The sequence below is a fragment of the Varanus komodoensis genome, unplaced genomic scaffold, assembly GCF_004798865.1.
Source record: "Varanus komodoensis strain SLA01 unplaced genomic scaffold, ASM479886v1 scaffold18_3, whole genome shotgun sequence".
Classification (NCBI taxonomy): Eukaryota; Metazoa; Chordata; class Lepidosauria; order Squamata; family Varanidae; genus Varanus; species Varanus komodoensis.
In genome coordinates, this window is record NW_025335549.1 from 11,036,083 (window position 1) to 11,060,816 (window position 24,734).

General features: G+C 44.8%; 2 protein-coding genes across 4 annotated transcripts in view; one reads left to right on the top strand and one right to left on the bottom strand.

The window, feature by feature from the left end:
• VAMP7 (vesicle associated membrane protein 7) lies at positions 1–11,178 on the top strand. Its single transcript, XM_044427221.1, has 8 exons — positions 1–173; positions 3,158–3,316; positions 5,010–5,067; positions 5,570–5,707; positions 6,744–6,834; positions 7,335–7,402; positions 8,701–8,793; positions 9,308–11,178. The coding sequence occupies exons 2-8, from the start codon at positions 3,171–3,173 to the stop codon at positions 9,374–9,376; spliced, it is 663 nt and encodes a 220-aa protein (XP_044283156.1). The 5' UTR covers positions 1–173; positions 3,158–3,170; the 3' UTR covers positions 9,377–11,178.
• Positions 10,814–24,734, bottom strand: part of LOC123021948 (SLAIN motif-containing protein-like) — a 19,852-nt gene continuing 5,931 nt past the window's right edge. For 2 of the 3 annotated variants that reach the window (XM_044427217.1, XM_044427219.1), the window contains 6 exons: positions 21,352–21,501; positions 17,953–18,093; positions 16,796–17,110; positions 16,541–16,678; positions 15,590–15,905; positions 10,814–13,292 (listed from right to left, as the gene is read on the bottom strand). In XM_044427217.1, the coding sequence (XP_044283152.1) occupies positions 13,235–13,292; positions 15,590–15,905; positions 16,541–16,678; positions 16,796–17,110; positions 17,953–18,093; positions 21,352–21,501 (1,118 nt within the window). In that variant the 3' untranslated portion in view covers positions 10,814–13,234. The remainder of the gene's footprint in view (positions 13,293–15,589; positions 15,906–16,540; positions 16,679–16,795; positions 17,111–17,952; positions 18,094–21,351; positions 21,502–24,734) is intronic. The other variant, XM_044427220.1, reaches the window with a different exon arrangement.

Sequence of the window (24,734 nt, forward strand, 5' to 3'; positions counted from 1 at the left end):
CTTTCCCGTCCTTTCCCTTTCTCCTTTCCTTTCGTTTTTCCCTGATCGCCGAACTCGGTTGCCCACAAGCCTTTGCGCTCGCCTGCGGAAGCTCACGTGCTGTTTGCTTTCGCCCTGCCAGCTGCGCGGCTGAGGAAGAGGAGCAGCGGGGTCGCGGGCGGGAGCTCGACCAGGTGAGGGGCGAGCGGCCGGCCGCGTTTCTTCTCTGCCCGTGTCGGCCGCAGGCTGCCGATGGGCTGTGGGCCGCTGAGGCGATGGGCTGCCTCTTTCTTCCTGCTGTCACCCCCGTCCGGTTTCAAGCCTGGGTGCCTGCGCTGAGCGAAGAGGGGAGGGGGTGGCAGATGGGACTAGGCCCCGTAACCTTGGTAACGCCCCCTCGCGAGGAGTCATCTAGTCGTTCATCTTCGCCTCTTGTTGAGAGGATGCGGGGGGCGCTTGGATCACCCTCTCTGCAGTGTCCTCTCTGTTTTCTTCTCTCGAGATGGCTCTTTCTCCGTGTATTTGTTTATTAGATTTATATCCCGCTTTTTCCTTGCAACGATCTCAGAGTAGGTTACATCATTCTCTTCTCTCTCCTCTCCATCTGATCCCCCACAACAATAACCCTGTGAGGTAGGCTGGGCTGAGAGTCTGGCCCAAAGTCATGCAGTTGGCTCCATGGCTGACCGGGCCCTAGAACCCAGATTGCCTGGGCCCCAGTCCCACCCTCTTAAGCACTACACCTCAGTGAACAGAAAGGCATTTAGGAAGGCAGTCTTCTCATCCTGTTTTCCACAGTGTCGGTGGCGGTTGTATTTCATCAGCCTGGAGAACTTGGTGTTCTCCAGATGTGTTGGACTGCCAGTTCTGAATGGACACCAGCCAGTCCTGCTGGAAGGTGCAGTCCAACATACCTGGTAGGCTTTGAGTTGCAGGAAGACTGGCTGAGGCATCTCTTCTCTCAGTCTGCCTCCTGCCTGTCAAGTCTTGCCATCTGTCATTTGGACTGCAGTCACCATCAGTTGCAAGGCAGCTTGCAGTGGCTCCAAACATGTGGAGAGCTAAGCCCCCAGGCAGAAGACCAGTCTGGAAAGGTACTTCAGGGAATCCTTGCCAGGAAAAGTTTCAGGTGCTGAATTACTCACTGTCACAAGATTATTAATAGTGTAAACATCCCGTCAAGCAGATAAAGTTGGTCCAGCATATGCCTGCCACCTAAGGTCAAATAGCATTAGGCACCAGCTCCAGCCAAAATATCAAAGCACAATCTGTGAGAAAGGTGCATGCTGCAGCAGCAGAAGAAACCCAGCATGATGTTTCTACAGTTTTGCTTTGAGACAAGTCAGTGTCCGATTTAGTGTGAATCCATTCTAGTTTCTTGGCACAGCCAAATGTGGGATGGACTGTTAAGGGAATCATTCAACTATTGATTTCTTTTGGGTGTGACTCACTGAGCAGTAGATTTTGCCTTTAGCAGGTTTTAGGGCTACATGTTTTGCTTTCTTGTGGGATTTTGTTAAAGAAGCAGGGCAGAGTGGGAGCCAGAGTTTGCAGAGCCATTGCTGAAACTTTTTGGTGTAATAATTGTAGCTTGAAAACCCAGAGACAAAGTTGTGCAAGCAGCTCTCCTGTTAGAAATTAAGGCACTAGGAAAGGACATGGAAACTGGGAGCAGGCAGCTGCATAAACTGAAGCAGAAGGCAAAGACAAATGCTACACTTGAAGGAACAGCTTTATTGCGCCTTTGCAGTGCTCAGAGTGTGTGTCTGGTCTGCCAATTTCAGCCTGGGTCTGGTTTGCATTGCCAATCCATTTTATCTTATCTGGAGTTGTCTATTTGTTGTTTAGAGGGAAGGTAATTTTTTTAAAAAAAAATTACAGTCAGATTGTCCACCAGACTTTTCGTGTATTAGGTTTTGTGGTTGAGGTTAGGCTTTTGGATAGAGGAATGGTGTGGTTGGATCCAATGTATGTTATGCTGAAACAAGACTTTAAAGCATGTAGTATCTTTAGGAGGTCATTTTAAGGTTGCATGGTTCCTGCTTGTTTCACATACATCTGTGACTAGCTTTTTCTTTCAGTTTTGCCTGCTGTGTCAGATGTTTGACCTTGTAAGCAAGGAGTGGGTTGGATTAGAATGTTCTGTTCCTGACCCAGAAATGGCCTAGTGTTTTCTTTGTGTCACATAGATCCTATGTGGTGTTAGGCTGGAATGATGTAGTTTTATTTTCATCTTTGCTGTTGGAGGCAATATACATGACATTGTTTATAAGCTGTCAATTCCTTTGTAGGTTGTCAGTTCCTAAAAACTCCAGTCAAAAGGCGCAGGTAGCAGATGAGGGTAGGAAGGAGGAACTTTGCTAGAGAATTGCTGTCCAAGTAGGTTAGATTGGCAAATAGCTTCACTCTTCCAACTGTCACTTGTGGGAAGCTTTGGTGCAAACCGGGGCCTCAGTAATCCACAGCTGTGCAGCACATGACTTCACATGGCAGTAGTCACATGTGAACAGACCTATTGAAACAGTAGGAGAGAATTGTGTGTGGCTGTTCAGAATGCAGAAGAATTGGCCACTTCTTCTTGTTGTCCTCTGAGAACATACACCAGTTGTTCTGAATCAACTCACCCAACTTGCTGATCTTTGGAGGAAGCATGGGGTTGGAATCATCTTGTTGACTGGGGCTGATGGAGTTGTAGTCCAGTGCTGCTGGAAGACACCCACTTGAAGGAGGTTGGCTCCACCTTGCCGGCCAGAAGGCTAGCAGTATCAGATCTGAGAATGCAGATCTCCTTTTGCATGACAGATCCTAGCACCAGCTCTTTGAGCATAGGTGGACACCTGATTTTGTGTGTGTCTCCCCCCCCCCCCCCATTTCTTAGGTCCTGCAAGAACTGTTAAATATACAGTTCATTGGAGTGCATGTAACTAGCTGGCAATATATTCAGGTTGAGAGAAAGGATAAATAGGTTACAAGTTGCTTTTTGATGTTACTTCTCTAAATGATGACACCTAAGTCAGCTTTGGGTGGTATTCAGAAAGGGGGCAATGACATTCATACAACTGCTGTTTCTTTTTTCTCTCGGCTGCATGCCAAAGCTCATGGGGCAGAGGCTAAAGTCTGTTATCTGTGCTTTGCTTTACTGGGCAAACATTTTCATTCTTTGTCCCTGCCCTTGCAGGGAGCTTGCAGCCATGACTATCCTGTTCGCAGTTGTAGCCAGAGGGTCCACAATCCTGGCTAAACATGCTTGGTGTGGAGGGAACTTCCTGGAGGTTACGGAGCAGATCCTGGCCAAGATACCATCTGAGAACAACAAGCTCACCTACTCGCATGGAAAGTGAGTACTGCTTTTGGAGGGAGCGAGGGAGGGAGGGCCAGATGAAGGACTGAAATAGAGGTAGCCATCCCACCATATGGATTTGGGGGGCAGAAGAGGAAGGGACAAAGGGCTTGCAAAGAGTTGCAGACAGATCTTGCAAGATGTTGCAGATGAGGAAATAAGACAAAATCGGGTGGGAGAGGAAGCAGCTTGGTGTGATAGCTGATGTGTCGAGTACATCGCACCAAGATCACCGTTCTTTTTGTTTATACTCTCCATCTGCAGCAGAGGATACGCTGCACTTGCTTTCATCGACTGCCAGTCTAGCTGGCCATAATAATGACTGAAGACAAATATTAGGAACATTGTCTTGAGCCCAATTATAGCAGCAGGTCCAAGCAGCTAGAGAGGCTGTGAAGATTCCTTAGATGCACCACTGTTCTCATCCTTTTGAAGCTGCATCGTTGTCCACTATTTACTGTAATCCTAGACATAGAAATACTTGAACAAAGAGAAGGGATGCCTCATCTGCTACTGGGTGAAAGCTTGCATGCATGAGGGAAGTCATACATCCAGGTTTTGCTCTGTAAGTGGGTTGGCTCTTGCTCCATGGCCATCTGTTCGAGCCCGTTTTGCAGTACTACCCCTGTACTACTGGTTTGCTAAAAAGGGACAGTGAATGACATGGGAGCCCAGAATACCATAGAATGGTTGGATTGAAAGAGGCCTGGACCTGATTAGTGCCTGGCTGGGAGCTCTGAGCTGTTGAAAGAGAATGGGAATGGCAACAGCTGGAAAGTTGTTACCATGACATTGCCATGACGTTCTGGTCTGATCAGTGAGGCATGGAGCAAGAGGAAAGTCAGCTCTCTCCTCCGTGGAATGCAGATCAAATCTGTATCCACTTGGAAGCGGGATCACCAGTCATGCCTCACCGTATAGAAGGAACATGGGGAAAAGACATTCTCAGGGAATTAACTTGACTGAACAGAACATCTGAGGCACCTCTGGTGGGAGACCCGAGTTAACCGTGCTGCCGTGACGTGAAAACACCGTGCTTCCCACATCAAAGCCGCGCACAGCGCTGCACGTCGAACTGCAGCGTGGGTGGGGCTCCCTGTTCCTTGCTGACCAGCATGTCAAGGCGAGCCTGGCTTTCCAAGGGCAGGCAGGAAACAGCCGCCCCAAGTGGGGTCCCTTCCTGGGTGGGACCCATCGCGCATGGGACAGTGCCTGTTAGAGGGCTCTGCATCCAGTGGATGCTTCTACAGGAATGCGCTTGTCTGTTCTGTCGTAGTGGATGGACATGCAAGGTGGCTTCCACACCCACGCTGAGCAATAGCCTCACACACTTAGATCCATTCTTTCAGTAGGGTAACTATGTTTGGCCTTTGTGCTTCTTGCTACTCAGAAACTGCTGCGGCAGCATCCCCTTATCTTCACCATTTCGACCTAGCTTTGTTTCTGGATGTAGGTGACGCATGAAGAAAACATGCACACTGTCTTCACTGGTTGACTGTCCTCTCTAAGAGCTCAGTGGAATCCATTTCCTTCCAGGAGAGTGGTTTCTCTTTGCACAAGAATAAAAATGTAGAAATGGCTGCTTGGAATGTCACACAGTACATGGCACAATGAGGCCTGGGTATCACTGTGCCGGCTTCTGAACCCAGATCCTGTTAAAACCATTGTACTGGCATTTGTCTTTCCCCAGTTATTTGTTCCACTACATCTGCCAGGACCGGATTATATACCTCTGCATCACAGATGATGTAAGTAGTGTAACAAAGCTGTGATTCATGCTTTTTTGACTATTGTTCTCCCTGTTGAATGGTTGCTGGAAATACAAACCCAAAGGGTGTGCCATGGAGAAGATGCTGCTTTTCTCTGGATCTAGGCCCTTCATTTAAGATTAAAGAAGGGTCTACAGGTTGTCAGCCATTCTGTTTAGCAGTGCCTGCAGCTTCAGCTTTTAAATTTGCTTGTGTCTTGTTTTCCCAGTAAGTTCTTGAATGGCTTCTGGGAGAATTTCTTTTGTTTTCCTATCGCTGTTTTGAGTTTAGTTCTGATAGTCTGGCAGATCATAACAACTTCTAATGGTGCCCCCAAACCAGAGGCCTTTAGGGCACTCCTAAACAGAGCATTCCCATTTCCATTAAGAGATACTGCCTGTGTACATGAAGTTTTCCTATTTAGATTTCACTGCTCATAGCTGCTAAAACATACCTACACCTGTCTTATTGTTCCGCTGAAGATTTTGTTCTTCCTTTTAAGGACTTCGAACGTTCCAGAGCCTTCACGTTCCTGAATGAAATTAAGAAAAGGTTTCAAACCACATACGGTTCTCGTGCGCAGACAGCGCTGCCATATGCCATGAACAGCGAGTTTTCCAGCGTCCTAGCTGCACAGCTGGTGAGCCCAGTTGGTGTGGCAGACACCAGTGAGCCCTTCATAAAAAGGGCAAAAGTAGCAGTTAATGTAAAACCATTTGTGAAAAGAGCCGAGATTAAAACAAGCAGCAGATAAATCGGAACCTTGCAGGAAAGGTTAATCCCTTTGAGTATTGGCAGCACACTAGCAAAGTGCATTTGGAGAACATGAACATTCATATGGGGAACAGAGTCCTTTGAGTATTGTGGCTTCAGTTATTAAATAGGGTGTGTAAGGTATTGGCCAGCACTTTGAACTGTGCTGGGAAATGGGCTGGTAGTCATAGCGACTGGCACTATCACAGTAGCATCCTTTTTCAGCTTGGCACTACTAGCAGCTGCATTTTGCAGTAGCTGGTTTCCAAACTGTCTTCAAGGACAACCTCTCATTCAGCATTAGCCTTGCTGTAACTAAGACCTGGGTGATGCTGCTCTTTTTGGAACGTTTGCTGCTGTGAGCAGCTGAAGTGTGGCAAAGGTGCCCCAGCCATCACCAGAAAAACTGTTAAACTGTGGATCTGATCGTTCCAGACCAGTGCGGTCCCGCACAGGACAGACCAGCTCCTTATCACTTCTTCATTCGGCTGCTTGACCAAGAGCACCTCTGCTTTCTCATGCAGTGACTCAAGCAGCAGTGCAGCAGGGGACTCCTGTAGCTGGGTGTTCTGGAACCATGGCTGCGGCTTGCCCTAGCGCACACCACGCAAAGGACTTGCTTAAATGCTGAACGGGCAAACTACAGATGCATTTTTACAAGAAAATGGTTCCTTTAAGCGGTGGGTGCTTTTCCTGCACCATACGAGGGGGAAGCAGAGGAAGGGAAGAATTGTACAGTGGGGTGGAGAAGCAGGTGAAGGTAGTTGGAGGTAAGCCGTGCCCAGCTTCCAGCGTTAGTCATAGTTCCAAGGGCAGGTCTTGATTTTTCTGCAGAGACTGGTGTGTGTCACCCTTGCCCTTCTCTTGCTTCACCATCCTAAAAGCCAGGTATTTATGTCTCCTGTCCTCTTTCCTTCCTGTAGAAACACCACTCAGAAAACAAGGGTCCCGACCAGGTGGCAGAGACACAGGCTCAAGTGGATGAGCTCAAAGGGATCATGGTCCGCAATATAGGTATTGTAGTGTGTATTGACACAGATGTAGTGAACATTTGCAAACCCCTTGCACGTGCAAGAGATGTCGCTGGGTGCTGGTGGCATAACTCGAGTGTGAGATGTGTCTCTGTCCTGCACGAGCACCAGTCTGCTTCTGCCTGGACCGTGCTTTGTGGTGGGAAATCAACTTTGGGAAACTGTGCAGGCAGTTTCATCTTTTTGGTGAGCTTGTGTTGCATTTGACTTACCTAGCCAAAAGTTTGGGTAATCTTTAGTTCTACTTGCACTTTGCGCTGAGCTGGCATGATACCTAGTCCCTATATTTCTAGTGGGCCAAGATACTGCTTTCCTAAAACCTTAGAGAAGAACCTTGCACCTGGCAAGTACCTGGCTCAGAGATTTATAGTACAAAGCCCGCATGATTAGTCACTGCCTGTCATTTGGGAACAGGTTGTTTTGGTAAAGGAACAGAACTGCTTTTTCATTGGAATTCTCATTGTTGCGCTATCTTCCACCCAGATCTGGTGGCCCAAAGAGGAGAAAAACTGGAGTTGCTGATAGATAAAACTGAAAATCTTGTGGATTCGGTAAGTTCTGGAAGTGGGGTAGGGAAGCAATAAGATTAATTCCTCAGTAGCTGTAATGTGTGTGCAACAATGGGAAGATGGCGAGAGAGTGAGCAGTCTGTAGAATATAGGCCGTATCTTCTAGCTTGACTGCTCAGAAGAACAAAACCCTGCTTAAAACCCTATTTGTTAATCCTTCCAGTCATAAGACTGAAGGCTTCTAGTGGATGTCAGTGTTTTCTTCCCCTTTCTGCAGAATAGTTGAGACATTTATCTGGAATGGTGGGACCCCCCCAACCCCCCATGTTCCTTAAGTAGTTCAGCTGTTTTTGTTCATGTCCGTCTGCCAGTGTATTCTGAGTCTGCAGGCTGTAAAAGTAGGACGTTGGCACCGTTTGGAAAGACAGAAGGGCAAAATATAATGATACGTATTGCTGGGTTCCGACAGGGTGGTGGGAGATGGATTACCAGGCCTACTGCTCATAAGTTTCTCATGCTGTAGCAAGTGGTTTGTGCTGTCCATACTTATTCTGGAGTCAGAGCCACTCAACTTGAGAACTGCTTCTCAGTAAACATGGGCTGTGAGTCTACAGATCTGTGAGCTTGCAGAACAATTGGCTAGTCCATATGTCCACAAAATTCCCATAGCTAAAATAACTGAAAACTTCTTAGGTTATGTAAAGTGAACTAAAGCAACTGAAATGCGCTCCCCAGAGAGGTCTGCCTGGCGCTGTCGTTATTTGTTTTTCGGCGCCAGGCGAAGACCTTTTTATTTAAATGTCATTTTAATTGTTAATATTATTTGTTTATTTTATCTGGCCAGGGTGAGTTATTTTACATTGTTAATTTGTTTTATATTTTGAATGTTTTAATTTTATGTTGTGAGCCGCCCCGAGGCTTCGGCGAATGTGGCGGCATAGAAATGTTTTAAATAAATAAATTAAAATAAATAAATGTGTAAACTATATGTAAAGAATTAAAGCAGTTATGGCTGCTCTGTTAGTACTTGCAAAAATTCAAGCTTTGTGAGCCTTTCAAATAACTCTTAGTTAAGGTACTGTACTTTTATTTAGGAACATACCACACGATCCTAGCAAAATGATTGCTTATTCCAGAAAACGGGGGTCAAAAACTGGAACACTTAAAGGATCAGTTGTACATACTAGAAGAATGGAAATGGTGACTGTCATATGCTGATAGTTTAAAAGTACATAGCTGAGTATTTTATAGTGGGTGAAGGAGAGAACGACATGGGCTTCATCCACAGGCTAACACATGGCCAGATGCCGATAAGCAGGTCTCCTTTGCTCTTTCCACAGTCTGTGACCTTCAAAACAACCAGCAGGAACCTGGCTAGAGCAATGTGCATGAAGAACCTCAAGCTCACCATCATAATTGCCATAGTATCAATTGTAAGTTGGTGTCCGCATTTAAAGGGGGGTTGTTGGGGAGCTTTACAGCTGAATTCAAGACATGGATATAAATGGGAAAGCAGCCCTTTTACCAGTACTGTGCTGCAAGGGCAAATTCTTGGGCTGCACAAGACCTTTTTCTGCATAGGAGGTAGGGACAGCTACCTTCCTGTGTGCTCCCTTCCTCTTCTGCTGCTTTTTCCCTCCCCTGTCCCGAAACCTTGTGGATCTTTCTGCAGGAACAGTACAGCTAAGATAAATGAAGAATTGCCCTGTACAAATCTGTGTGTGTTTGGTAACCTTAAGCTCTTGGGATCAAGTAACTTCTGGCCAGGATGGTGCTCATAATATATTCTCTGATCAGCTTGAACAGCCACCTGAAAGGAAGAGGGGAACTCAAGGCAGCCTTTGTTGAAAATTGGGATGACTGTGGGATGGCTTCCTGGGCAGTGCACTCCCCCTCTGATGACAGGTGGGGGAGCCACTGAAGTGACTGCATGCCTTCTTCACACAGGTCATAATTTACATCATTGTGTCAGCTGCCTGCGGGGGGCTTTCGTGGCCAACTTGTGTACAGAAGTAGCGGTCAGAACACGCAGCCATAAAAGAGCACACATGCAGAGGAATGATCCTCGTTGAACAAACTCGGACCTCCTTGCTCTTCATGCTCCAGGACACTTGAGTCTCTTTGCCTTATCACCCCGGAAGGGCCTGGGTGGGACCCCAGGCCTCAGCCTCTAAGCAGCAAGCATCATTTTTTGTACATCGACTCGATGCAAATTTTGTTCTGTCTTTAACTTGTAGCGCTTCCCCAGGGGAAAGGAAGGCACTGACAGTGGGAGGCTCCAAAACATAGTTCTGTATTATCATGCTTTGCACTTTACTGTCTCTGTGGTGGGGAGGGGGGCAGGGAAGAGCTGGTGGTCCCTCACCCCGTTGTTCAGCCCTTGAGGGGATGATGTCGGTGAGGACTACTGAAGCCGGTGGGTTCACGTACCCTCGCTCAGATGCATGTGCTCAGCTCCTCCCAAAATTGCTTTCCTAGCAGTGCCTTTCCTCAAATCATGTCCAGCTGACTGTCCTTGGAGGCTCCCCTGCAGCCCCCTTTGGGGAATATCGGTAGGCTCTGCTTTGTGACATGGATGAGTGGTAAGTCTGATGTGTTAATGTTGCTGTACTGTTGCTGCTCTTTGTAGTTCATGTGTTTGGGGGGTCCCATTCCCCTGCCTGCTTTGGAATATTCCAGTCAGCGTGTAAGAAGGGCTGAGCTTTGACTTTCCCTACAGAGGGAGTGAGGGGGCCTAAAAAGCTGCTCCAGTTGCCAGCTGGAGAACACAAGATAGGGGATTGTCCACCTGATTCTGAAGATTGGTATGGTTTATGGTGCCCAGCTTTCAAGGAAAGGTCAGGTGCCAGGCAGATAAGCCACTGGGAAATCCTAAGCTGCGGATTTGTGAGGGAAAAGAGGCTGGCTGAAGAAGAATAAAGCCTGGCTTAAACCGTAACAGCCAAATGAGAACTACATATCAATTATCTAAATAACCTCTAGCTTTTACTTAATTGGATTTGTATTTCTGTACTAGTGTCAGCTGCGAGGTACAGATGAAGGTGGCAATTTCAGTAATGCACACTGTGGACTCCGGGCACCAAGGAAGTACAGCTTCTGTTGCACTACAGGCTGACAGGGCTGCTGCTGGAAGTGGCGGTAGCCATCAAAAGGTGAAAACCATTTTCCAGGGCAGTTTGCAGTTGAGCTCCTGCCGGATTGCAAACTATTGTGTTTTCTTTTTACATGCTTGATACTTTTATTGTGGGAGAACTTGGAGCTTTCTTAACAGTACAAAATACTGAGCAAACATAGGAAAAGGAAGTTTTAACAACATGCTAGTGAGAGTTCAGGTGCCGAGTCACAATGTGCCCATCTCCCAGTCTTATGTGAAGTGCTACTGACATACTGTGACAAGCCATCAAGGTAGGAAGATCCTTAGGTTCCCCATGCTGCTTTTTTACTGTTTTAAGTCTTCTGTAGCCAGGTTCCCGACATCTAGACAGAGGTAAGCACTGCTACACAGGCATAATTTTCTTCCTTCTCTGGGCTGAAGAGGCTGAGGCCTCCAGGGGTTCTCCTTGTTTGTCCTGGTTTGACACAGGCCCTGTCTGAGAAGGGCTCTTGTCCCTCTCCCCTGCCGAGTATCTTTCCAGGCACAAATAAATGTTCAGTTCATTGTGCATGTCCTAGCAACTGTTAGTAGTTGTCATTGTTAACTTTCAGATTCTGATTGCTATGTAAACTTGAGAAATTGCGTCCTCTTTTAAAAAATGCACTGATGCATTTATTGTAAAATAAAGTTAATCTGTTTGAATAAACTTATTGTACTGAAAGTAGTTGATGTAAGCCTTCATGTGGATTTGGGGTGGTGTATTACTTCCTGAAATGTATTCTGGTGATTTTTTTGTCTTCTATACACTTCTGGAAATATAACTTATATAACAAACCAATCGAGCTGTTGAGATTTCAAGTTAGTAGACAAAATGTTACCCCAAAAATTGCCCGTAGGTCAGCCTATTTATCTGCCTCTTGGCATAGTGCAAGTACAGTCATTCTCCGTGCACTCCGCCGTTGTTCTTGAACAAGTCTAGCTCTTTTGATACCAAATGTGATTCTTGGCTCTTCTACGTTGCACCTATTGTGTGATAATTTTTGAGGTGCTAACTATAAACTGATACCACCGCCAAGTCTTTCCTACTCGTCCTGTTTTAGCTGTTGTCACTTCAGACTAATTAGCACTGAGGTTACATAAGCAGTCTTAATTGCTTGAACATATCCTACTGCAGAAGATCTGCGTTCATACATTTGTATTGCTCAATAATATCTTCTGCAAGCACCTTAAACCCACTTGCTTGTTTAGGATTAATTGTCATTAACATCCTTTGATCAAAATGGGCCGATTTCTCCCAATTTAAGGAAACTAAGGTCAAATTGCACCGAGTATACATACATTTGGTACTTCAGCAGCATTTCCCAGCATGGTGCGCTCCAGTTGCTTTAGACTATAAGCATGGTAGTCGTCAGTTCAATGGTTGATGGGAAATGAAGCCCAAAACATCTGGAGGGCAACTAGATGGGGGAAGGCTACAGATTCTTCACAGCCTGTTTTCCCTTAGCTACAGTTGGCATAAATATTGTTCTGCAAAAGCTACTTAGTTTGCTTTTGCGGATATTGTGCGTCATTATTTGGAATCAAAATTAGCTCAAAAAGTGTGACTGCAATATACGTCAAGTTCCTTTCTCCCCACCTATAGTTTCACATAATGACTGCACATAAATATTGCCTTTAAGCATCAACTCATGTCTGTCTTCCATCTTTTCACAGGAATCTACACTGCCTTAACTGAAGCAGAAACCCCATAGAGAGAGAAATCATTTCTCTTTTGTTTAACTATGCACCTATACCCCTTTGAAAAGAAAGTAGCGGAAACAGATTTGCTACTAAAACAATACTAGCCCCTTCACATTTATTAACTACAATATCAAGTCACATTAGTGGCAGGAAGTAGGGCTAGCAAGCCAGTTTCTTTTCCCAGGTATGATTGTGTTCTTGCATTTAGCAAGCTCCAGCAGCCACTGATTTAAGTTTATAAACCAAGTTCCTTCATCAAAAAAAGTACAATAAAAATATTTATACAAAAACAGAAAGCAGAATCTTAGCATCTGTACTTAGATGACTGGGCAAAAAAACACTTCAGTTGTGCACACAGTTTGCCAAAGTGGTACTCCTTACCTGCACCAAGGACTGGCTTTGTCCAGCTAAAAGATGAGAAAACAAATGGTATTACAGGGCACACGAGCTGCACAAGGACCTTGGCAGTGGTGCTGATGCTCCTGAACGTAAGACACTCTCTTCTGACAGTTGATACAAAGCTCAGGATTACTATTCTTTTTAAAAACCTGTTCCTTCCTCTACAATAATAAGTAATGAGACACATATCCAGGACTAATAAAAGTAACCTCTGAGTTTCCTAACAAAGTTAAGATGGTCCAGGTGACATTGTAAAGAGTAGTTTCTAATTATTCCTACTTCTCTAGCTCCCTTTTGCAAAACAAAAGAAACCACAAAATGAAAAGTTTTTCACAGCCATGGGAGCTCTCTGCCTCCTAGTAAGCACCATGAGTAAATCTTCAAGTGTGGGTATCAGGCATCCATCTGTACTTCCAAGTACAAAAGGGACTGTTAATCAGGGTTCAACAACCAAACTATAACAGCAGGAATAAAAAGGCAGTCCCTTCCCACCATCGAGTCAAAGCAAAGGCAAAGGTGGTTTAAATTCAGAAAAAGGTAATCCCAGTTCGTCAAATGTACTGGCAACGGAGAGGACTAGAATTCTAAGAATCTCCTTCTACCCAGCCAGCTGGGCTGTTGTTCCACATCTTCAGGTTGGCTCAGTAACATCCATCTTTCCAAGAATCATCAACAGATGCAACGTTAGCCTTTGGAAACCTGTTGGGATACAGATTACACAAATAGCCATTTAATATTCCAACAGCATAAGTCAAAATACACAATGAACATATTTATGTGATGCACTCATTGCAAAACTGCAGCTAGAAATGAAATGCATTAAGAAGCCTCCAAGGCCATAAAAGACCAACGCCCTCAGCTGTGCCCAGGACCGCTTCCTAAATGACTTCTATAGAAGTGCAGGAAGAATATGGGCCATGATCACCAAAGTGATCCTGTAGGTCCTTGTGCTTGCAATCAGTAAGTGGTAATCAGTTCCCAACAGAGACTTAAGGACAACTTCGCTATACTACTTTGTACAGTTCACGAAAGAGACAGAACAGTATCGAGCAGTACTTTGGACCAAATAAAACCATAGTCTGGCAAATAACTAGTCATTTCGTGTGCACATGCAACATAGTTTCACACAGGCTGCTTTGAATCATAAAAAGCCCAATGTGAAATCCAAGATGATAAAAGCTATACGAAGGTACCGCAATAGCTGCACAGTTGAATCAACTGTAAAACTGTTTTTTTTTCAAGGAAGAAATCCTGATTGTTTTCAAAACATCAGCTAATAAAAGTGCTCTCATCTTTGTTGTTGAGAACCAGGATTGTCACTGTTCATCTATACAGATTCTTGGCCAACCTCAAAGGGATGAGGTTTAAAATATACGGCTGAACCCCTGCGTGCTTTACCTATCAGACAACCTTCACTGAAAAAACCCATTGACTACTGATAGCAGAACTGTGTGAACTGCATTTCACCTAATATGTTTTTCAGCATCAGCAGAACCACAGCAGCTTATTTCAGACTGTACTATACTATTTGCAAATGGAAAAAACAGGACTTAAACCACACCAGCAGGCATTAAATGGGAACAGAAATGCTAGCTGAATTCTAGTATGAAAGGACAGGTTGCAAAGCTCCCCCTTAGATTTCAGAGTTGGGAACCACACTGTCACCAAACTCCAGCACTTGCACAGGAATTCCAACAGAACGTCCAGGCCCTACTCTCTTGCATTGCCCTTGGCCTTACATACTATAAAAGAGAGAGACAAAATTGAGCTCCCCTCTCAAAGTCTAGTTTTGGAACCGCTGAAGGGGCTGGGGGTCCATTCCACACCCTGTCCACCTTTGGTTCTGAGCTGGAGTGAACCCTGATTTTGGCTCCCATGTTGCACTTACTGGACAAGTTCCCATGACAAGCCATGGTGGTTTTTTACTGCTGTTGGTTTACCCTGTTGTCTGCCTACTATTGTGGTATTTCAGCATGGTACATCTAGTCTTTAGAAGCAAACATCTGTTTTATGATTTCACTGTACCACGATGCCTTGTTGTGTTGTCGGAACCTGAAAATACAACCCATCATCGTACAAGGGTGAGAACCAGAGAGCTGCTTGGCAAGAGGCTGTTAGATGTGTCCCCCCGCACCGCCTGCCTGGGTGATAAGCGAGGTGGTGTTGCAGAATGGGATGAAATGGCTGATTTCCCCACCGACACTCACATGCATGCCTGAGAGACGTGCTTTATATACATGCAAATGGGAGGGATGAGAATCAGTTGGATGACAGTGCCTGGCTGGCAGCCATGCACTCGGGTAATCTCCCTGCTCACCCCACTTTCTCATTCCTGCTTGCGTGAGAGAAAGGACAATGAGCCCCACGTGGGAGCCTCCTCTCTCTCATGCAGGAGTGCGAAAGGAGGGCCATGGGGGAACTGGGTAGAAGTTTGTTGTGAGACAGCTTCCTTGGACCCTCAGAACACCTGACAAACGGCAGTTTTCCTACCATTTCTGGAAAATGGGCATCATTTTCCCACCCTTGCTCAGTCTGGGCCTCATCACATTTACCATAGCATTGAGAGCCAGTGTGGTGTAGTGGTTAAGAGCATGGGATTGGGACTCAGATGATCTGGGTTCTAGTCCCCGCTCAGCCATGGAGCCAACTGGGTGACTTTGGGCCAGTCACAGACTCTCAGCCCAACCTACCTCACAGGGTTGTTGTTGTGGGGATAAGGTGGAGGAGGAGATGTAAGCTGCCTTGAGCCCTTTGTAGGAAAAAGGCAGGATATAAATCAAAAAAATAAAATAAAATAAAAAATAAACCCTTGTTTTGTTTTAGTTTAGTCGCCAAGTCATGCCCAACCCTCCATGACTACACCATGGTAAACAAAATGCACACTGACTCCAATCGATCATGCATTGGGAGCCAATACTGCCATTAAAACTAAACATACTTTGTTCGCAGCAAGAGCATCATAGTTTAGCTTTATATTTCAAGCTTTCTATTCTTACCTCTTGACCGGATGAGTCAGCTTGCTCTTCAGAGAGGACGTTCCCCCAACTGACGTTTTACTTTTTGGTAAGGAATTTTTTGCTGCTGTAGCCACAGTACTGCTTCTGGCCCCAGAACTGCTACTACCCACAGAACTCAGTGCCGGAGACTGTAGTTTTCGGACTCTGCCAGCAGGATTGGCAAAACCAGTTGCTCTAACTGGCTGACGTGGCGTTAGGAGAGAGTTGGCACAGGAGCCTGCTTTCACTGGCTGTCGAACTGTTAAGGGGGACTGGCATGCACTGGAAGAATAGTGGAGCTTGCTTGGCGTCAGACCTTTTAAGAGAAATGTGAGAGAAGGCACACATGAAGTGGTAATAAGACTTTTATTTACAAAAGACTGGATTTGCAAGGCAGCATGCAAAATTAAGGCTAAAACAGAAAACTAAATTACATAAAATAGCAAAAATTAAAACGTGTGTGAAAGTTGAAAAGTCCTTTCTGAAATATGCTCACTGGAGGAAAAATGTTTCTGAAGTCACCTTACAATTAAACTGTGAAAAGGTTAAACACAAGTCTTTTGGGAGGCAGTTCCACAGTCTTGGTGCCACGACTGAAAAGCCTTAGTTTTCACCTATATCTGCTATACATCTATCAGTGCAAGGAATAAGGAGCAGCCAACACTTAAGAGGGAGTAGAATGCTCAAGCAGGTTCATATGGGATTCTTGAGATACCATTTAGGCCTTCAACAACCAAAGCCAGCACCCTAAATTGAGCCCAGAAAAAAAACTGTTAGCCAACAAAACATGTAAAGAATTGGCATAATGCAATCTGCTGGCTTCAGGCAAAGATTCTGGCTGCTCCATTCTAGACTAGCTAAAGTTTCTGATTAAGGCCAAGGGTAGTCCAATATAGAATGCATTACAGCCATCCAACATCATAACAGCATTTACAGAAGAAGCCAACTTACTGGATGATGGCTGTTGGATTCTGGAGAGTCGACTACCGGGAACCTGCAGATCCGATTCCAAGCTGCGGCTGTTCCTCACTGATTCGAAGGAACGCAGCCCAGTTCTGGCCAGGTTAGGCATACTGTGCTGCAGCTCCTCTGTGAAGGAAAGACAGTGATGAATCAAATCATTTCTGTATATTCACTCACTCACTCACTCGTTTTCTGAAGCCACAGGTTCTAAAACTTAGCAAGATTCAGCAGCATGTCACATACCTTCATTCCCAGAATATTTCAGCCTATCTTGCACTGGACTTTGCATTGTTCTTCGTGGGGGCCGGATCCGGGTGCCCGATGCCCTGCCATAGTCTGTGTTTGTGGATGGGGACTGGCAGCGCGGTGAGCTGAGCGGGGATGGTGAGTATCTATGACTACTGTGATAGGAGAAGGAGCAGTCGTCGTCCTCATCCTCCAAACTGTATGTGTCAAAATCCTGGTCACTGTAGGTACCTCTGCGCAAGGAATGCAGAGATGCACTGGAGCTGCGACGTGAAACAGACGCGGAGCTGGAGGCGCAGTCCTGCCGAAGACCTATACAGTGCAGCCAACCACAGGAGAGACAGGCATCACTCAACCTCACTGCCCAGATTCTTGCACACCTCGCCAGGTGACATTCTCATGATCTGGCCCACCACTAGACTACCAAACCAGATGGAAAAGCCAAGGCAAGTGTCTGTCTCCATCAAGGTGGAACAAACAGCATAATTATTGTTCCAAGCCCCGGGGTGAGGGATAGTCATTCAGCATTTGATATTTACAGCAGATATGCATACGCAAAGGGTGTTAGTAGTGGGAGGGGGAGGGAGGGAGAGGGGGAGGGAGGGAGCAAGCAAACAAGCAAGCCTGAACTTTAAAGTTGGAGGTCACAAAGCGTAAAGGGTGACTTTGGATCAAAGTCATTGATTCTCAGCCTAAGCTGCCTCACAGGGCTATTGTTAGTATACAGGAGGAGGATTATGTAGGCCACCTTGTGTTTCCTGATGGGAAAAGGGGGGATATAAATAAAATAAATAAGACTGAGTAATATCAACCCTTTGCTCATAGCTTCTTCATGTCATTAGATAGGGCCAATGTATTTATTCACTGTTTTCCTGCCCACCAGGGCTCTCAAAATGATGTAAAATTATATAAAAATTCAATAACATAAGAACAGGATAAAAACAAAGGTGTTCTTTTTCCAAGCAGGCCAAAACAATTGTAAAAGCTAAGGACCAGACAAAAACAGTGCAGTTCTTGCCACTTGACTAACAGCCACCCAATTACTCACTCTATGAAAGGGGTAAATGTATACTTTGGTGGAATTTACAGTACAATGAGGAAAAAAAAACCAGAAGGCAATGCTGCAATAATAGAAGCTAATTGCTTTTACATACTTTCTTCCTGCAGGCGAGCCATAACCTGCACGTCAGTGAGGTCCTGCAGTTTGTAGCCCAGCGAGATGGAATCATCAGAAGTACTGAGTTCACTATCGACAGAAGACTGAGAGCTCAGTGCCGAATGCAAGCTCAGATAACCTTCAGGAAATAGCAGAAGAGAGGAAAGGAGGCACCGTGAGTGCAAGAGACGCTTCGCACACCTGCGTATAAACGCTACCTATAAGGTAGGTAAACAGACTTGTTTGATTCCAGTTGTGAATATGGTGACACTTCGTTAGATGCCCTCCAGGTTCACCAATAGAGTGAAGTAGCAAGGACTTCAAAGTGGGGCTACTACTTTCTGTATCTATATTAAAAAGCTGAAAGATTTTATAGGGAAAAGGTCTCCTTGGATATACATTACAAGAACAAAATGCGTGCCTAAAATCCTCTCAGGAGAAACTGCCAGAAGGCATCTGCTAACCAAAGGACAATAGAAAAGACTTGCAAACTTTTAGGAGCTCCTGTATAACCGTGTTATGCAGTACCTAAAGGGGCAGCAGGAGAGGGGAAACTCCTCTCCTGGCTTTTGAAACTGAGTGGAGTTACATTTAGGCAACTGTAACACCGTGGAACTAACCATTATTCCCCATTTACCAAATACAACCATCCACTGCAATTCCACATGTTGCAGAATAGATTGAAAAACAGAAGAAAACATTAGGAAAGGTTTTGTGAACAGAAATTAGCTGTTCTATAGTAGTTTCTCAGCAGAATTTCAGTGACGTGTTCCCACAGGATATTACTCTGCAAACAGGCCTCATACTTTACAATTTTCTTTCCTGTAGCTAAAGAAAAGCACGAGGCTGATATTTAACACAGACTAGCTTTACCAGATCCTCAACTGTTCATGTTTCAAAGCCCCCTGGGTTACACTACTCATCCTCTCTCCCATCATCCTGCTGAAACTATATTATGGCTTCTCTAGTTCATTTTCAAATTGGGAGCTAGGCTGATGCCCAAGCTTCCTGCAAACCATGTTCAGGGTGGTGGGAAGTGGATTTTTAGCATTAATATATAATTGACCGTCAAAAGTTTGGTAGGACGAGGCAAGAGAGAACAACCAGTTTTCCTCTTATGCCACCAGGCTCCACAGGAAATCAGCTACTATTCCCCAGAAAGATTTGATTTTTTAATAGCTCATCCTCCTAGACTCCACCTTTAAAAAAACAACTTTTCAAGTTTCCATGTTGACTGCTCATGTGCGATTCTTATGTGTCACAGGCAACCATGTGAGAGGTGATTTACTGAGTTCAGAAACGCCATCAAGAAAGTAAGGGACTTACTCACTGACCAGGCAGGATTCATGCACACCTAGGGAGGGTGTCCACTCACCTGAGCATTCTTCATTCCTCCAACACCTAAAAACAGCTGCCAAGCTTGTTCCAAGGAAGTTAATTATAATTACTAAGGCCACACGGGGCCAAACTAGACAAAACCCCTTTTACAGAACTTAGCAATTCAACTTGCGTGAATGGCTTTTAAAAGTAAACTGAAGAAATGGCATGGAGCAGGCTTTGGCATGGGGACAGGGTGGGCTTTAACCCCTCGCCCACCGACATGAGGGCCCCTCATGCATAGGAAAAAGAGATCCTACTCATACCAACAGAGTGCAGACAGCGTCCTGACACTCCCCACTCTGCATTGAGAGGAAAGGGTTGCAGTTGTCACACCGTCTACAACCAAATCTTGATCTGGATCACCATCCCTACATACCCAAAGCCTTTCACAGAACTGCTAAAAGCAGGATAGTTTAGCCCACAAACAGCAGCAACTTCTTGATTTTGTACTCCATACTTCTGCAAATTGACCAGGAAAACAAAGTGAAATCTCAGTGGAAAAGCCACACAGCAAGGGACAACGATCCGTTGGCAGGGCGTATGTGTACATCTGTGCATACTTACAAGACTCTTTCCTTAATCCATAGCATTAAAATATAATTTGAAAACATGGCGCTTTCTCCAGTTAGTTGTTCTCACTAGTCCCTTCATGTGGGAAGATGAGGAAAACAGCTTCCTGTTTAGCATGTGATTAACCTCCAAAGGATTCAGTTCAAGATTAAAACTATGCTGTGCAAAGGAAGGGAAGTGCCAAAGCACTGAGCAACAGGTGTAGCGAGCAAGTAAAGAATCCGGTTAAAAACTGCAGAACTATTATCCTACATCCTGCACAAAAACACTACCTGTATCCTTCATCAAATGCAGCTCAAGAGGGCTTTGGTAGCTTGGAACATGTTAGGGGAGTCTTTCCTTAAGAATGTGCCTCCAGTTAATCCATCAGTCTGAAAGTTTCTTTTTCCCAACAAGCCAATCTGAGAAAAAGAGTTCACGTGTATGCTCAAAACACATTAGAATCACATTAAAAGCCAGATTTTTTGAAAGCAGAATTAAGAACCAGAACAGATATTCTGCAGTCTACTCTGTGCTTCAAGTGAAAAAGAGAAGAAAAAGTTAACTGGGTATCCAAATCTGAAAGCATAATCCAAAATACCACTGATTCTGCATTGCAACTCCCACTCATCTGCTCCTTCCAAGAAAAAATGAAGGAGCAATTCAACGACTGCTTTAGTCGATGAAACCCAGTGACATCAATGGGATACTTGTTTAACTCGTTGGTAAGTCCTCCAGTGCCTGTCTTACCCCACACCCCAGCTTCCAAAAAAAATTGGACCTCTTATTTGGACTTTTGAAAATCAAACATGGAAAATGTGGATTACTTAAATTAGTGTAACTGAAAAAATTATTGCATAGCAACATCTAATGTGAGCATTCCAGGCATGTGTTAAGAGGATGTATTTCAAGGTAAGAAAATACCCTGATTAAGCAGTTCCTTCTAGCGCATACTTGCAACAACAGTCTTCAGAAAACTTCATACAATAACTGTGGTTTGGAAATCTAAACAGATGAGACAACTCGGACATAAATCTCTTTATGGTCCCGTGACTGCACATGGCGATCTTACTCTCAAACACAACGTTTTTGCACATGCAAGTTACAAAGGGAAGTCTTCACATAAGCACAAAGTATGTGGCAGTAAAGCAACAGAAGAAAGCCCTGCTCAACAGGGCTCCACTGGCCCTTTTTCTTAGGGACTAATCAAATAAGCTGAGAAGGAAATGCTTGGACATCCCAGGAGGATATCAATAAATCACTTGCAGCATTTAGAATTCCACAGAATTAACATAAACAGGCAAAGAGATCTAAACAGGAGCCTTTCCAGAAGCACTCAGAAAGAAAGGGCGAAGCTAGGCAATCCCATTCAGGCTGAAGATAGCAAACTAGTCTTTGTTTTTCCCACCCCACCTCGTGCTTCTCCCATCTCCAGTCCTCCGAAAGTGTTCCCAATGTCATGCCATACCTGAGCTGCCACAAGTTAGTAGCGGTTTGTTAGTTGATTTGTAGTGCCCGGGAGAGTTTAGTGCATTGCTACAGGACCCTGTGTCCGCATTCATGTTATGCACACTTGGAGACGCCAGTGGACTGCAATACAAGGATTTCCACCTACTGGCTAGAGGAAAATACAAGAAAGCCATGAGACATTGCTAAGTTATGCACAGCAATGGAGGGAAAGAGAGACAAAACATTTCAAGCTACATTTGCATGCATTACATGCCAGACACACTCACCCCGAATTACAGTGCAAAGCAATCATTTGATTTCCAACTATGGCAAACAGTTTACAATGTCTGGAATTAGAACAGATTAAAACAGTTCTTGATTCCTCCACTTGTAGTTCCCTTCCTTCCTTAATATGATCACTCCTGCCTGATTTTACAATGACATCAGTTATACTGAAGCAATGAAACATAAACGGTGCTTATTATTATTATTATTATTATTATTATTATTATTATTATTATTATTATTATTATAGCATTTCTATGCCGCCCCTTGCCGAAACCTCGGGGCGGCTTACAACATGATAAAATACATTGGAATTCTTCTTCCCATGAAATGTACAGACAGGTGAGATGAGGAGTTATTAAATATAAGAACAGCTCCAACCATGGAAGAGGTACCTGATTTTCTGCCTCACAAGTCAGCCTGGAAGCATGAACCTACATAGAATCATACAGTTGGAAGAGGCCTTAGAAGGCCATTGGGTCCAACCCTCTGTTCAATGTGGGACTCAAGTTTCCCATCCAGATTCTAGCCCTAACCCTACTTAGCTTCAAGATTAGGCAGGATCAGGCACTTCGGGCCACAGAGGATCATATGACTCAGATGTTTCCAGCTTAGTGCAGTTACAGTACCCTTAAAATTTACACTAGTAAAGCCGCCAGCCTAACCTGAGCAGCAAAAAGAGCTGTACAACACCCCCCTCCCACCAATATGGCACCAAATAGACAAAACAATGAACTATAACTCTCGGGAATATTCAGTGTACACCAGCTATTTCAGTGGCCAATACAGGTAAAGTGTCTCACGAGAGCGCCTTCCATGAATCACGCTGCAAGGGAGGGGCATGGCCTTGGTCTTCCTTGCTATGCTTCCTTAACGCACTTTAAGTTGGCATGCAATAAGTAGTTTTGAAAGACATGCTACAATTGAATGACCCCGCCATAAAAACTCAGCATGATGCTTGGCATAGAAAGTAACATCAAAGAAAGATTTCCTATTGTTAGCCATGGCTGAAATCTAAGACGGTTTAGCAATGAGAGTTTGAACGGGCATTTTTAGTGTAAGGAACAATGAAGCCTTATTCTGAAGCATCTTGTCCTTGAAATCCCTCCATGCAGAATTGTGCCTCACACACAATGAGTCTTTGAAAGCTAACTGCATGCTTGAGAGACCACCTCAGTCATACAAATGGAAAACAGCAGAAACATAAACAAAATAAAAAGGTAAGTCCTTATGTCTGTGCACACTTTCCTACTAATTTTAGGAACTGCAGACATGGTAGTTTAATGGCTGAAAAGGAAGTTGTTGCAATTCCACTTAATGCCATTTTGAAAATAGTAACCGTAACGTTCACTCCCAAGCCAGGAATTATACTGCATGTCCGCCTCTCTGAGCAGTTGGATATGATGCAAAGTGACAAAACTAGGTTTGGAGGGGTGTATGTTTCACTCTCGCCACTCAGAGCCTTGACTATATCTACAGCTTGCTGTATTTAGGCTAACCACAACTCCTGTGCCTTGGTACAAGAGCAGGGCTGTGGAAAAGGAAAGACTGAGGAAAACCTGAGAGCAGGGAGAAATGGAAAAAAATCTGGGAAGTCTGGAAAAAGAAAACCCTCTTATGGAATATTGCCTTTTAGAGTAAAACACTTAAAGAAACATTTTTAAAATATTGGTAACACGGCTGATATGCATTTCAGTGTTGCAAAATACAGGGCTTCAAAGCACAGAGAAATCTAAAAGTAGGAGTCTGAAAGCATATCGTCCTTGCACACCATTTATATAGTATGGTCTCTGACTTTTCTTGCTTCTCATCTACCTCAAATTCCCCTCTTGATCTTCACAGCCAGTATTGCTTTTTTCCTGTGGTGACTAGAAGGCTTTGGAGCCAGCACTTTGTGTGTGTGTGTGTGTGTGTGGGTTGGGGGGGTGCTTCTGAGGGAGAGGGAGGGGAGGCGACTCCACCAGGATACAAGGAGGTCCAGCAGTGCCTCGGCCCCTACTTCTCACCAGGAAGGACAAAAGACGAAGACAACCAAAATCAGCTGGGCTTTGTCTTTTGCAGGAGAAGTGCAGATACACTCCTTTCCTCTGCACTGCTCTCACCCTTGCACTCTGGGTTACAGGTCACCACAGGGGATGGTGCCCTACGGATGAAATCCAGTTCCTGTGCCACTGATGCACACATCCACTGCACGAAGCAGCCCCCTAAGGTAAGCACTCAACAGTGAAGGGGGCCAGGGTGCAGACAGGTCGGCACGAGGCAACGGACCCAGCCTCCTCCTCTCTCTGAGGCTCAGTTGCAACCTCAAGGAAGCAGCTGGGGTTTTTCTTTCCAGACCGGCTGTGACAGGGATGGGGGCTCAGCCTTTGGAGTCCCAGCCCAAAATATTCCTAGGGCTGCCCAAATAATGTCAGGAGGCATTATGCAACTGGACAGTCATCTGAGATAGATGGTTTAACTTGGAGTCCTGCACTGAAAGGGGGTTGGACCCAATGGCCTTCCAGGCCCCTTCCAACTCTACTATGCATCTACCACAGAGTCCTCTGGAAAGAGCAGCAACCACGTAAGCCACTCCAGCCTCTATATGTGGACCAATGAGGAAGATATAGGTCCATACAGGCAGGGAGCAATGGACTTTGGGATTGAATTTCAGGTTCAGAGGCTGATGTGCCAACAACAGGATGACTGAGTAGAGAAAATGGAAGTCACAATAAGACAGAAACTACTTGATCATCTGTCAGGTTGACAGAAGCACAATAACCATGCAGAGTTGCTTGTCATGTTGTCTAAATGAGGCCAATGATACTGAAGAGTCAACTCACTGAAATCAGTGAGGTAGTTTAATCCTAACTAACTTAAGTGCCATTAATTTGAATTGGTCTTTTCTAAGTTTGGATCCAATCTATTATTCTGTTTTTATATAAGAATGTTGAGGTTTACACAGTGTTCTTAAGAGTAGATAATAAAGCTTTCCTTCTTGTTCACTATACTTTTGACAGCTTCCATTTTCAATTTTATTTTTCTGTTCCCCCAACTTGCAAACATAAATTAAAATTACTGAGGGCTCATGAGCTTACAGCTTCATTAGACATAGTTTTAATAGTTTTAATTATAAAA

Excerpts from the sequence above, each read along its gene's own strand:
- VAMP7 (XM_044427221.1), top strand. The coding sequence starts at position 3,171 with ATGACTATCCTGTTCGCAGTTGTAGCCAGAGGGTCCACAATCCTGGCT. Across the intron at positions 6,835-7,334 it reads GATCATGGTCCGCAATATAG|ATCTGGTGGCCCAAAGAGGA; the intron begins GTATTGTAGTGT and ends TCTTCCACCCAG. Across the intron at positions 7,403-8,700 it reads CTGAAAATCTTGTGGATTCG|TCTGTGACCTTCAAAACAAC; the intron begins GTAAGTTCTGGA and ends CTCTTTCCACAG.